Genomic DNA, 14710 nt, shown 5'->3' with positions numbered 1-14710 from the left:
ATACATTTCCCGCTCCTCTCCTCCTGATGTGGACTCAGTACCACTGATTCAGTAGGCTACAGCCATTTGATCCCTGGCATGGGGCAGGCCGGCAAGTTATACCACCTGCTACCAATAACTGACTTCCAGGGGATGTTCAGGAAAACGGAGGTGGGCTGCTGTAAGCCCATTCTTTGCTCCCACCTATAGCTTCAGCTGGGCTTCCATCTGGCAGCTCCTGGCGCAGAACACACACACACACACACACACACACACACACACACACACACACCTTTCCATTCAATGGGACGCAGGAATACAAGCAGCTCTACTTGGAGCCCCAGCTGTCTTTCTTTATCAAACACAGCTTTCCGTGACAGCCACGTAGGGGTGGGGCTACTTGTTGCTCTTTCCCTGGGCTTCCTAGGGGCACTCTAGCTTTTCCCTCTCTAGAGAGCGTCTCACTACATCCCTGGCAGGTCCCCCCTCCTGCAGGCAGTAGCTGCTTTGTGGATTTAGATTGCACTTTTCTGTGCTTATTTTCAGCATCTTTCTCCTGGAGCCTCCAGGCTGGGTCTCCAGGGGAGCTCACACTGGTGCAAAGAGATGTTGCTCCCACCCCATATCTGACTCTGGTCTGTTAGCGGCTGCCTTCCTGCCTTCCACGGGGTAGGATGTCAAGTCTTTGCTGGGACTGGCTGCCCACCTTCTGGGGAACGCAACCCCCTTCCCCGGTCCCCGCAGCTACCCCTTTGAGAAAGGCTAGAAAGAAACTTTCTCCAGGTGCCCCGCCCCCACCGGCGCTGTCTCTCCCGCCCGGCCCTGCCCTTCCCCTTCCCCTGTCACAGCTAACCGGAGGCCGGGCGGCCTGAGCCAGACGCCGCTTGCCGCGCGCCTCCAGGGTCTCTCTCTCTCCTCCCCGGAGGCTGCAGCCCTGTCCGAGCCCAGCATCCATCGGCCCCCAGGCTCCGGGGCTCCGCCTCTCGGCGGCGGGCGGCACGCTGCCTCCTCTGGCTGGTGCTAGCCACGGCCGCCAGCATTTGGAATTCTGCCCAAAAAGGGGGCCTGGAAGAGGAGGAGAGGAGGGCCGGCGGCCGGCGGCGAGACGCGGCACCCGGAGCGCCGGCAGTACGGAGAGGAGAGCGGCAGCGGCAGCGGCGGCGGCGGCGGCGGCGGCGGCGGGGGAGGTTGTGCTCTGCGCCCGACCGCAGTGCCTGGAGGCTGCCCTGACATCCCCGGGGTGGTTAACACGGGGCTTATGCGCTGGTTAACAGGCTCCGAGCGGCTCAGCGACTTGTTTTAAGCATTTTCTCCCTGGCTCTCGCTTTTAATCTTGTCTCTAGTGGCGTGTGTAGGGGGGAGGACTTTATTTCCATTGGCTAAGCGCTCCCTTCCCACCCACATCCCTTCCACATCACCTTGGTGTCTCCCTAAATAAAACCAGCCCTCCTTATCGCCTGGAAAAAATCAGGAGCTAGAGTTTGAATGGGTTTTATATAAACACTCACCCCTGTCAGCGCTCGGCTGGGCTCTCAGGATAAACTCACAGCGTCTGGCCTGATGCTTGCCTGGCGTTGTCTGCCGTGAACGGCAAGGTATAAACCCAGCCCCAGGACTGGGAACTCTTCCCTGAAATTTCATCAACCTGAAGCCAGTTGCAGAACTGCACAGGGTCCCGATGGACCTCAAGGAGAGTCCCAGCGAGGGCAGCCTGCAACCGTCTAGCATCCAGATCTTCGCCAACTCCTCGACTCTCCATGGCATCCGCCACATCTTCGTGTACGGGCCGCTGACCATTCGGCGAGTGCTCTGGGCCGTGGCCTTCGTGGGCTCCTTGGGCCTGCTGCTGGTAGAGAGCTCTGAGAGAGTGTCCTACTACTTTTCCTATCAGCACGTCACCAAGGTGGATGAGGTGGTGGCCCAGAGCCTGGTCTTCCCAGCTGTCACCCTTTGCAACCTCAATGGCTTCCGATTCTCCAGGCTCACTACCAATGACCTGTACCACGCTGGAGAGCTGCTGGCCCTGCTGGACGTCAACCTGAAGATCCCGAACCCGCATCTGGCTGACCCCACGGTGCTGGAGACCCTGCAGCAGAAGGCCAACTTCAAACACTACAAACCCAAGCAGTTCAGCATGCTGGAGTTCCTGCATCGCGTGGGCCACGACCTGAAGGATATGATGCTGTACTGTAAGTTCAAGGGACAGGAGTGTGGCCACCAAGACTTCACCACAGTGAGTACTCTGTTTTCGGATCACTCTTGCGCTTGGTCCTCTGCCGAAGTGGTGCGCTGGAGGTGTTTGATTCGGTTTGGGGTCTCCTTGTGACCTGAAGCAGGAGAGAGCAGAAGAGCTGAAGGCCAAGAGGGCAGTTGGTGAGAGTTGTTGTAGCAGAGGTTACCTGTCAGGATGGAGAGCTGTAGTCTATTCAGATACGGAGGGTGATATGATATGAGGGATTGCTGTGGGGTCACTTTGCCAGATGGGCCGAGTTGGCTTCCCTCCAGCCAGAGGGAGGAGGCTTGGGTTGTCTGTTGTCCAGGGCATTGGATTGGTGTCTGAGCTGTGATTGGAACAGCTTGTCATTGATGAGGTGGCATTCTCTCTCTCTCTCTCTCTCTCTCTCTCTCTCTCTCTCTCTCTCTCTCTGCTCGGAAGTGGCATCAGACACTGCATCCTGTGGGTTGGGCTGGAGCTAAAGCTGTCAGAGGAGGGGGAGTGGGGCTCCCCACAGCCTGGATGGGGAGCTTGCTGGAGCAGATGAAGCTGCAGAGGGGTTGAATGCTCTTTCCTGCCTTTTCTGGTGTGGATCCTGAGCCCCATGTGGGGACAAGCAGAAGCTGGGATTCCCAGGGCTCCACTTGAAGCAAGGAGCTGTCCAGAGTGGTTGGTCAGGGAGAAGGGCCTGGGTGGAGGCACCCGTGCAGATGGGCAGCGAGATGCCTGTGAGGGCGAGGTGGTCCCGGCTGGCTTGTCTAGGAGCCTTAGCTTAAAACTCAAATGCTCGTTTTCTCTGTGTAGAATTGTTTTACAATGTGAATGTGGAGGGAGATCATGGGGAGGGGACAAGCAGCTGTGGGATTGGAAAGCCTGAGAGGGTGTGGGGAGCTGAGTAAAAAGAAACACAGAAGGGGCTGTGGCTTACAGGGAGGATGTGTTCACTGGAAGGGGCTGAGAGGGCAGGGCAGGAGGATAGCTGTTGTGGCTAGTATTCTTGGTCCATCTAGTGGGCCAACAGGCATAACTTGGCATAAAAGGTCAGATGGCAGCTGCTGACCCCTCCATACTGCCAGGTGAGTCTGTGACATTATGGGCTGTGAGACCCTCCTGAAATCCAGTGTAGCTGTTTGCCTTAGAGCTGGTGTGGAAACAGGAGTGTTTGAGTCTCAAAGCCTTGAGCTTAAGTGCATTTGCAAGTTCAGGGTGGCAGGTGCAACAGTGCTGTGGGACTAGACTCTGTCATTAGCAGCTACCTGTGGTCCTCGCTCATTACAATATCCCCTTCCTTCCCAGTGGTACATCTTCCCCCCAGCCCCTCTCTGCTTCACCTGCCTCTTGCTTTGAGGTTTGCTTAATGTTACAATCAGTCTCTGCCTGCAGCCCCTGTGCTTGCTGTGGGCTGTCTCTGATTCTGGAAACTCCCAGAGCGCTGGGGGCATTGCTTCTCACAACCCATGTGCTGAAGCTCTGTCTCTCAGGGGAACCCTTTTGTATTATCTTTTTTAAACATTCTGGGCAAGAGCACAGCAAAACCAGCAGCAAAATCTGCTGAAGAGGAAGCCAGTCTGAGCTAGAGGAATGGACCAGCCCCTCTAAATGGAGCAAACAGGATCCTAAAACATGCCATGCACAAATGATGTCTCAGCTGCCCTGGGGAGGGATGGAGAAAAATACGCCTCCTTCTTGGAGGCTGAAATCATCACTGTCTTCCACCCCATGCTCCCTAGTGCCTGGCAACGCTTAGCTTCACCACAGTACCGTGCATCGCAGAAATGCACTCAGCTGTTCCTCAGTCTGCCTGTTCACACATGGAGCACACAGACAACAGAATGTTGCACTGAGATGCTGCAGTTGGCAGCAGAGTCTGGACTGAACCCTTAGGCAGCTTCAGGACTGCACACCCAACTAGTAGCTTCCACTGTAGCCATGTCCAAGTTCTATTTCAAAACAAGGGTTTTTGGACATTAGGTTACTCTCTGCACTTACCCTGTCATGAGAAATGTCAGGGTCCCAAGAGACTAAAAATAGGGACTTGAATCTTTAGCTAAGATCGTGACCTCCCTAGGATATTTCCAAAATAACAAAGTTGCCTGTAGATGTTTTATTGCTTGGTTAGTGAGATTGTCATTATCTGCCATCCTCCGCAAAGTCAAGACTGATCTATCTGTTTGTGTGCCTGTCTTTGGAGTGACCCACTATGTATAACTTTGCCCATTACTGAAAAGACCTTGGGCCTAAATGCTGGTCTTCCATAAGTTGAGGGATGGCAGGAAAAGGCACCCACTCTAGGAAAGCTGGAGGAGACTGTGGAAGTTGGTTGCCTTGGGCAGCTATGCTGTGCCTCTATGTGACAATACTGTGCCATGTTTGTGTAAGACCTTGTGGGAAGCGATCCTCCTGGCTCACCCTTGGGCTCTGTGAGTCCTATTGGCCTTAAGCAGAGGAATGCTCGTACTTGGGCTCCCAAGCTGGAAGCAGGCTGAGGACTTGAGCAGTCATTATTAGAAAAGCCAACTCACCCGCCTTCTCGCATATATTCTCTCTTCGGCATGTACCTCTCCAGTTGCTTTATTTACAAGCTCTGTCTGGGGTGCACTATGCTGGGAGCCTCATTTCTCTAAGTGCTGTCTTTGGCTGCCTTAGGAGATGTTAAGCGTGGGGGAGGGGGTGTCACAGGTGGATGGCTTTTTATTTTTGTTTCTTTTTCTGTACAGTGAAGCATACCTAGTGGCATCTCCAGAGCTAATGATTTAGCATAAGCTTCCTTATTCCAAGTTCTTAGCTGGTGTGCAATGAAGTGCATAATACCCTTTAATTAGAGACCCAGTCATGATTCTAGCTGAGTAAGAAAGGCTGTTTGTAGAGACTAAAAGCCCCTGGGAAGTCAACTGTGGAATTCTGACTATCTGCAAACAGGTGTGCTCCATGTACAAGCAGGTACACACTTAACTCTCACCTGGGACAATCTAACTTCAGATAAATACATGCTTCTCTTTCCTGGGAAAGCATCAGAGGACCTTGATCTCATGATGTTTTCTTGGAGGAGAAGGCCCGTGACCTGGAGGGGAAGGAAGGGCTGGAAATTTGGATAGGGTTTGTGTCTCTGGCCATGATGTTGGATAATCTGGGTTCTAAACTAAGAGTAGGAGGGCAGGTTTAAGTTCAGTTCCATTACCTCCATCCTTTTCTCCAGGGGTTGGGTGACTCCTGTAGTACACTGATAGCTAGCTTTCCTCACCCTGAATCACTTTGCTTCACAAATGGTCTTTCCTGGGCTAATTGATCAGAGGCCTGGTGTGCAGCAGTGATCAGCACAGACTAAGCCCACACATTGCAGAGTCAAGGCCATCTGCTGTCCTCCAGTCATAGCTGACCTCATTCAACATTCGTCCAGTGTACATCAAGCCAAGTACGGGGCCTGCCCACAGCAAACGCACAACAAGGACTAGTTGGTTAAACAGTACTTACTGTTCCCTGAAGTGACCCAGGATCCCGGCTTTTAAGCTTTGCTTCTTTGTCTCTTTGCCTTTTGTCCCTCTCTCCATGTCTATTTATTTCGATACTACTTATCTTTTAAGATAACTGCAGCTTAGGATAATTGTAGCCCTCTCCAGGAAGCCTGTCCCCTCCCCATTACCATAATCTAAATTAATCTCTTCCTCTTCTGTCTGCTACACAGCATTTGGTTTATCCCTCTGTCAGAACAGTCATTATGGGAGTCATTATGGTTTCCATCCTGTGAGAATTATGTAGTGTTTGAGCTAAAACAGACCTTAGAGATAACTCAAACTCAGTCTTGAGTTTTTAAACCACTGATAATTTAAAAATTAGTCATTAAATTCATAAGTAAAAACTTATGTGTGCCTGTGCGCAATATGCTGCTTAGGACATGTATGTTGTAGAATGCCTAAATGAAGTGTACCACACATACTTAGGATGTATGTGTGTGTGTGTATGTGTGTGTGTGTGTATGTGTGTGTGTGTGTGTATGGGGGAGGGCATGGTGAGAACACATGAAATCTATTCTCTTAGCAATTTTCAAATGTGCAATATACTATTACAATAATCTCCATGGTGTACAATAGCTCTTTTGAAATTATTTCTTTTGCAATTTTGTAACTTGTGATCAACACCTCTTCAATCCTTCCAACAATCTCCCCAACCGCCACTCTCAGCTTCTGGTGATCATCATTTTACTTTCTCTTTCTTGGAGCCTTATTTTACTTTTTTTTTTGGTTAAAAAAAAACTTCACTTACACATTATATCATGCAACGTTGTCCATTTAAGCCTAGCTTACTTCACTGAAGAGAACCAGCAAGTTCATTTATATTGACATAAAAGACAAGATTTATTTTTTTCCCTATGGCTTTTATATAGCAATAATAGATGTAGAAATATATGATATAGAGATCACATTTTCTTCATCTAGTCTTCTGTCAATGCACACTTACCTTGATGGTTGCTGTGTGTAGTGCCACACTGGATATGGGAATGCAGATGTCTTTCCTATGTACTGGATACATTAGCAGTGGTGGGACTGTTGGATCATATGGTAGCTCTAATTTTAATTTCCTTGAGGAATCACCATGCAATTTCTCCTAATGACTATACCAATTTAGATTCGCACCAGCAATGAACAAAGGATTCCCTTTTCTATACATCCCCACTAACACTTGTTATCTGTTGTTTCTTGGATGACAGCAGTTCTAACAGGCATGGATGGTATCGCATTGTTAATCACTGCTTCTTTCACACACTATGTTTTTATCTCTCTTTCTTGCAATCTATGATGTCTTCACTCATCTTTGTATTCTCAGGACTTAGAACCATATATCTCATGACTCTCAAAATATGCTTTCAGAGTTTCTATTAAATGGGCTTGAATTTTGTAATGGAAGGTGACTGGTTGATATAAAGTGACTGGCTGTTAGAGGCCTCCCTTTTCAGTGTAGGCCAGTGGGATTCCACCTGCATTAAGATAGTTTGCCCTATTGCTGTCCTTTCTTTTGATATTGCACCTTTGGATTATAGAAGCAGCCCATGATCATTGGAGAAAATTTTGGAAGCTTGGGAAATAATAAAGAAGGAAGAAAAATTGTCTGTGACCTCCATGTAGTTATATGCATTATCTTGGTATTTCAGGAATATCTTCATTTGGCAGCATTCATTTGTGTGCTAGTAGGGCCTAGCTCATGCCTGTATATCAGGTGCCACATCTGCTACACAGTACACCTAATCAATGTCAAATTTATCTTCTTCTGGAGTTCCCCAAGTGGGCTCCTGGTCTTAGGAAACTGATCAATTTTAGAGCAGTTTGCTGAACAGCAATTACCCTCCTTTCATGACATTTCAGTGATAATGCAACTATTTTTTTTTTATCTGAGGCAACCTCTGTCTCACCATTCTTTGTATGTTTCCCAGGAGGCACCAGAGCTGTGTTCCTAGGATCAGACCTCCTGGCTGGAGGGCAGCTCTGTTCCTCCATGTGTCTCAAATCTTGGTCAGCTCTGATTCTCCTGTCATGACTATCCACTCTTCAAACTTCAGTGCACAGATGTAGACTCCAACGCTCCCCTGCTTGTGAAATTTCTAGGTTCTGTCAAAATGATAAGTTCCAAGGTATGCAAATGAGATGGTTCCTAATATTCCTGGGATGCTCTGTAGTCTTGGGAGCTTCTGATGTGCCCTCAGAGAAGGGATCTCTGTCGCACTGAGTGAAAAGTTCCCATGATGCCAGTTTCTGGTTGGGATCCTTTTGTCTGTAGAAACTTAGGTTATGTGCTTCCTGAAACTAATGCTTTTATGGGCAAAATGGATTCTTTCAGATGTGATGAAAGATTAGACAGTGATTGGGAGCTGACAATTCTGATGACTCATACTGAAGCAGGAGGTAGCTAGAAGCACCCAATGAAAGAAGGACAGGCCTGCCTGGGAACCTACTTTCTGGGCTATGCCTACTTTCTCATGTTGACATAAATGCTGACCCATACCTAGGATATCCTGGTATAAATATAAAACTAATGAGGTAACCCAGCTTAAATGTAATGAGAGTCTCTAGGCACGCACCCATTGATCTTCAACAACTCTTGGCAGATCCTGGCTCTAATCACCAAGGGTAATGTCATTACCCTTCACCCTCACTTTGTGTTCTTTGGAAGCCAAGTCAGTTCCTTTCTGCAACATAAAGGTAAAAACAACAAAAACAATAACAACAACAACAACAACAACAAACCCTCCACCATCAATGGAAAGAAGGGCAGAGTCAAACTGTTTATCGATAATAATAGAACCTTAGACCAAACCTTTTAATCCCATCCCCAAATCCTAGTCCTTCCTTAAAACCCTCAACAGCAAGTCATCTTAGATCTGAAGCCCACCGTCCATTCCTATCCGGTGGAGTGTGCTTTCACTTTCATTAAATCTTTGATCTTGTCACTTTTTTTTTTGAACGTTCTGCCCAATTATTTGTTCAGATCTCCAAAAATTTGAAGAGGAATCCCAATCTGATAACAATGCCTGCTACTTAGAAAGAAAAGCTGAAGCTGCTGCTGGGTTCTGAGCTCATGTCCAGTTGCTTATTGGATGAATGTGTCTGTCCATGCCTCTTTCTTGGGAGTGCTTATACCTCCTGAACTTGGGAGCTTATGGATTTGGGAATTCTTCTTTTCCCCTCTCTGTACAGGTTTTCTTTTTTTTTCCCCACAGGGAGCCTTTTCTTTAATGAAAGGCTGAATTCTAGAACATTTTCTCTAAAGTTAATCACTGCTGATTTCTCTAAGAAGCATTGGAATGTGATTCCTCCTCTATGCATAATCCCTGAAAGCCTGAATTGATAGAATTTGCCATCAAGTTTGCTGTTACAGGTGGCATTTCTTAAACTAGTTCATATTCCAAGTATCAAGCATCCAATTCCTCCAATTAGACTGTAAAAATGCCACTTAGATCTGGAGACATCTGAAAGTTTGTTGACAGCTTTCTCTTTGCATCTGTTGATGTCTGATGAGGCCAAATTGAAATATCAAACCCGACTAGCCAGTTTACTTGACCCATGACCTATCATAACCTGAAACTAAAGGCCTGTCTCACCCCTACAGGCTTGAAATCCCACATATCCCATTTCTCCCATGCATTTAACTGAAAGCTAATCTGTAGAGATTGGGTTTAGTGGTTACTGGATGGAAGCTGAAACATTCAGAAATATTTACCTGAATTATTTGATAAATCTGAAGCATCTGTTAAAAACATGTTTATCAAGTTGAGCTTAGTTTGGGGACCACTTACTCCAAAATATCATACCTTGGATGCTGATCTATCCTTCCAGGGCCAGTGCTTATTTTTCTCATGATTTAGTTATATTCTCTATTGATTAACTCATGGCCATTGAAATTTATGCTTAGAAGAAATTAAGCATGTAACAGAGAAAGAGTATATTTGCCTGGATTTATTGACCCTTGTTGATTGATTTTCACAACCTTAGGTGGGATAATTGGCCTCCACGGGCCTCAGTTTCCTCATGTGTAAAATAAGCAGGCTGAACTAGGTGGTTTCCAAGAGCTTGCCGACCTTTACAACTTCATTGCAATGGAATGTCACCAAAATTTATTTTCTGAGCCCACACTTGTTCTTCTGAATGAAACTTACATTGAGGCTAGGAGCTGATTTTATATCTTAAGCAGATATATTTGTCCATTTATTGTTTATTTGGTTTTATTCAGACAGATCTATGCAGTAAAAGTGACAAGACCCAAATGCGCTGAGCGGCTACAGCAGGATATGGAAGGCACCGAACTGTTCTCTCAGAATCCCGGCTGTACACTATTATGTGTTTGGCTGGACTCACGGATCTAACTAGGTTCCCGACACACTAGCTTAGGGGGTATAAGGTGATTCTGCTCTGGGTGTTACATGCATCAGTTAGAGAGGACATCTATGGAAGATGCTGCTGTGCCATACAGATCCCTTTTATTCCTGCTGTAGGTAGAATATTTCACAGCTCATATCAAACTTTAAAAGGGGACTTGCCTCTAGTTTACTGGTACTGCTGTTCTCAGGGCTATCTGGGAAGTTACCATCTCCCTACTACCTGGGGAAAGCCAGTGGTGGATGGTGACGGGGCAGAGCACAAAATGCTGGTCATCTTGATTCAGGGTGGAACCGAGTAGTGCTTCACATAGAGTCAGGCCAAGTCGGACTTCTCCGGGAACCATGACTCTGTGTACATTTCCCCTGCCCAATCCTGATTCCTTCCCAACCTCTGGGACTATTTCTGAGAGCAATCCCTCGTGAATCACCTGTACATGAATATCATCTCCATTTCTGCTAGGAAACCTGAATTATTTTCTGCTGCTCCATCTGGTTGGTACCATGGTGAAAAAGCCCAACAAAGGAATTTCAAGCTGGCTTGGAAAGAATGAAATACCTGTGTTAAAAAAAAATCTTTTAAACCTTGGACCTTGTAGATGTGTCTTCACCTTGGACCTTTCAACACTTTCCAAGGCCAATTTTTCATAACTCAAATGAGAATCACTTTGGCTGGGATTCACCTCTTCGGGTGTTGTTGATATATTTCCTTTGGGATATTTTCTTCTTCAGTTGCTCTAAGATAGCCCTTCCCAAGGCGTTGAGCCCGCCCTACCTTGCCAGCTGCTCTGTACCCTGAGCTTCTAGCATTCCAGCTCACACCACTAAGCACTAGACCACTAACCTGTGATCTCATCCCTTCCCAACTCTGCTCCTTGTGAAAATGCCCTTTTCCCAGCCCCACCCCCTCCAGCCCCACTTTCCCTGCCATTCTTCCACAGTGTGCATCAGCCTGGCTCCAAGCCCCCGGGATGAGGCTCCTGCCTTTGATGTTGGCAGTGGCTTGAGCACATCTTTAAAGCGGGAGGCAGTGAAAAATGGATGCTGACCAGAGGTGATGCTCCTCGTATGTCACAGAAACCATGAGTGATGAGTGTATGAAAGAGCTCAGACTGTTTAGGCTGAGATGTGAAGTGGATGACTCAGAGGCAGGGTGATTGCTGTCTCCAAACACTTGGAAGGCAATCACAGAAAAGAGGAATGGGGTTTTCTCTGTGTGAGGCCAGAAGGCAGAACAAGTGCCAGCTGGTGGGTGGGGAGTCCAGAGAGGTGGCACTCAGCTGATTGGAAGGAGTTTTCCCGGGAGTTTAGAATGCCCTGCACCTTGCTATCAGCATTACTTAAGCCCGAGGGATTGCTGATTGCCAGTGCTGTAGACAAGCATTGATGCAACGTAAAGGGTTGGATTTAATGCCTTCCAAAGTTACTTCCGACTCTTGAGGGTATTTGATTTAATTTCCTTCCTGGATACATTCTTGAGTTCAAAGATGAGGGCCACTGAAGGATGGTATTGGAAAGAACTGGTAATTGATGTGAGTGAGTGCATCAAGCCCACAGAGAATCCTACTGCCCAATACTGTGCAGCTTTGAAGATAAATTTTCTGGAAGTCAAGAAAAAGAGGGGTGTCCTGGGAGAAGAGGTGGAAGAGTAGGTATTTCCATCCATCCCAACAGTGCAGGAAGAGTGTGGACAGATGGGGGAGCCTGGGATTGGAGTGGCTGTTTCATGACTGGGGGCTCCTGAAGAGTGTGTACTCTGCTCTTTGACAGGCAGGTCCCAAAGGGATCTGTGATGAGTTCTAGGAGCTGGCTTTAGCTCTAGGAAGAAAATCATGGGTTGGAGCTGGGTGTGATCTGGTTCCGTTGGAGTGCAGGAGAGACAAAGAAGTACAGGGATTAACAATAACTCCAGAATTGGTGGGGCTCAGCATAGGCTCTATGACTGGAGTTGGGAAGAAAGATAATCTGGCGAGTACGCCCTCCCCCCAGTAGCACTGGTGACAGACAATGGACATGAAATGCAGGTGAGGTGAGAACAAGAACTGGAAGGATAGAAGGGCACTGGCACCTGAGATAACATGATGAAGTATGTTGGCCTTCAAGCATACTCACTGACTTTAGGGTCAGGCAGATCTAGCTGGCTTCTGGGATTACATGACCTTGTACAAATTAACCCCTCCAGGCCCCAACTTCCTCATCTATTCAATGATAATACTGGGTTTGTTGGTAGTAACTGAAAATGAACTAATATAAATAAACCTTTTAGCCATGACCAGCTGCTAATAGGAAGTCAGCTATTTGGCGGTGGCTGTTATTTCCATTACTACCATGACACGCTGGTGATGAACAACACAGTGACAGCAGTTCCAAGAGCACAAAGGACTTTTCTGGACATCCATATTGACGGGAGAGCATCCAGAAGGCCCCGGAGAGTATGAGGAGTGAGGCTGTGATCAAACCCAGGACCCAGCTATTGTTATTATGGTTGAACACCAGTTGCTGTGGATACTCAGAGTAGGTCAAGGAGAGTTTCTTCCATTTGTCCGATGCTGTGCAGTTCTCAATACCTGTTAACGATGGCTGACATCTTCTGAGTATCCCAGAGACTGTTCTAAGAGCTTTGCCTTTCCATGGACTATCTCAGTCAGTCTTCACAACATACTCATGAAATCTGTAGTTCATTTTCTTTTTTTAATGAAAAAACTTAAAGCTGAGAAAGGTTAAATGACTAGCCTGCAATCACTTAGCTAGAAATGGACAGAACCAACCAGGTAGGCTGGTTCCAGATCTTGAATGTTTTATAAGATTTTATTTGATCCTCCCAAAATTCTGACAGTGCAAAATATACTGATACATCTGTTTCATAGTTGAACACAGTAAACTGAGAGATTTAGCTGACTTGCCCAAGGTCATTTAGCCAGAAAGTTGGGAATAGGCACGAATGCCTTCTGGTTCGCTTTAAAGTACTTGTGAAATGTTGAGGTCAGTGAAATCAAGCCATCCGCATGAGCTTGTCTTTAAGTTATAGCTCAGAAGGCTGGAACTGAGGCTCAAGAGTTTTCAATGTATGAACCTTCCTCTTAAAACACGATCCTGGAAGGTTAGAGCAAAAGAGCAGAATATGCAGAATGGACAGGTGGTCGTATCCCTAAAGGTCAGGTGTCTGTGGAGCCCTCTGGCTCTAACCTGCACCCCTTTCCCTACATAGGTTAACAGAGCAGGAGCAAAGGCAGCCTCGGCCCTTTCTGGCTGAAGCCTGAAGTAGAAGTTTGGGGCTTTAAGACAATGTTCCAGCTTTTCAGTGTACAAGACCTTTCAGCTACAATTGCAGCCACAGAGGAGAATGAGCAACACGGACGCCATCCAAAGACTAGTTCTCGAAGTAGCTGGATCTGGCCTGTTCTAATGAATATGCGGGTCATCACTGGCTGTGTCATGCATATTTGTTGTAGCTGGTGGCAAAGGGAGCAATGCCAGGTACTATGCCTCAGCTTTGCAATTGAAAATGTTTCCCTTTGAAAGCGGAAGGCCCAATACTATTATGGACTACTGGACTATTTTGGAATGTTTTGCTGAGTTCACACACCTATACTATTTAAATGATGGAACTAAGAAAAAAGGGGATATAGATGAATGGCCATTTTGTATCTGTGTATTTGAAATAGGATAGATATATAGCTACATTCTCTTAATTCAAGGAACAGAAGGATTTGTTCTAATAGTGTTTGTAAATAGGATATCATGTCTGCATCTTGTGCAACAAATAACCACTAGGAAGGCAGTATGCAGTGTGTTAATCATTGGAACTGTCCTACCAATTTGGTTTGAAACTGTCTCATTGATATTTATTTCTCAATAAAATTATGGGAAAAAAAGAAAGGAATATGGGTGTGGGGTTCTGTAGCCTTATTTGCCGTGTAGTACAAGCATCACGTCTTTGGGGCTGGGCCTTTGGTACTTCAGAGTTTTCACCTTTGCTGCTTTACACTTAATCTTTGAACTCCCTACTCAAGAACGCACCCGTGGAATGCCCAGCAATTATGCAGTACCCTCTCCAGGAAAGCTGAGAAGCTAGAGAAGTCTCTTCCCACCAGGGTTTAACATTTGCTATTTTTCCCATTTGCCAACTACGGAATCTCAGGGGCCCCACTTAAGGAACGGAACAGCACTCTTCAGATACGCATGCAATTCTGCCTTGCTAGTTCTTTTTACCTCCACTGCTTCATATTAAATCTGACTCTGGGTGGCAGAGAAGATAATTTGATGGGAAACAGATGTGTCTAAGAAACCAGGTGGCCAGAACTTGGCATTGAGTGCTATAACTTCTGCTTCTGAATCAGTGACTTGATTTTAAATGTCCACTCAAGCATGCTCTAGTGGACAAATTCGCAGGTAGCAGCCGGAAAAAGCTGGGGCCCTAGAGTGAGACTATCAATTTACAGACTATTTTATTGATCTTTGTATTACACATTACAATTTTCTAATATTGGGATTACCCTGGGAAAGTTATTTCATTAGATCTGGGGGAAATAAATAATTTTACCACTGTGCAGCTCCATTGGCCAGGACCTATGTGAGTTTCTTTGCCTGGCTTCCTCGTTTGTGGTCCCCACCTAACATCAACTTTTTGACTTCTGGTCCAGCACCATGTT

General features: G+C 46.7%; 1 protein-coding gene across 1 annotated transcript in view; it reads left to right on the top strand.

The window, feature by feature from the left end:
* Positions 1-1385: 1385 nt before the first annotated feature.
* Asic2 (acid sensing ion channel subunit 2) overlaps positions 1386-14710 on the top strand; it is a 1146900-nt gene continuing 1133575 nt past the window's right edge. Inside the window, exon 1 of the mRNA XM_012515641.2 lies at positions 1386-2212. Coding sequence (XP_012371095.1) covers positions 1658-2212 — 555 coding nt within the window. The 5' untranslated portion in view covers positions 1386-1657. The remainder of the gene's footprint in view (positions 2213-14710) is intronic.

The sequence above is a fragment of the Octodon degus genome, unplaced genomic scaffold, assembly GCF_000260255.1.
Source record: "Octodon degus isolate 3935 unplaced genomic scaffold, OctDeg1.0 scaffold00072, whole genome shotgun sequence".
NCBI lineage: Eukaryota > Metazoa > Chordata > Mammalia > Rodentia > Octodontidae > Octodon > Octodon degus.
This window is presented reverse-complemented; position numbering and strand designations above follow the sequence as displayed.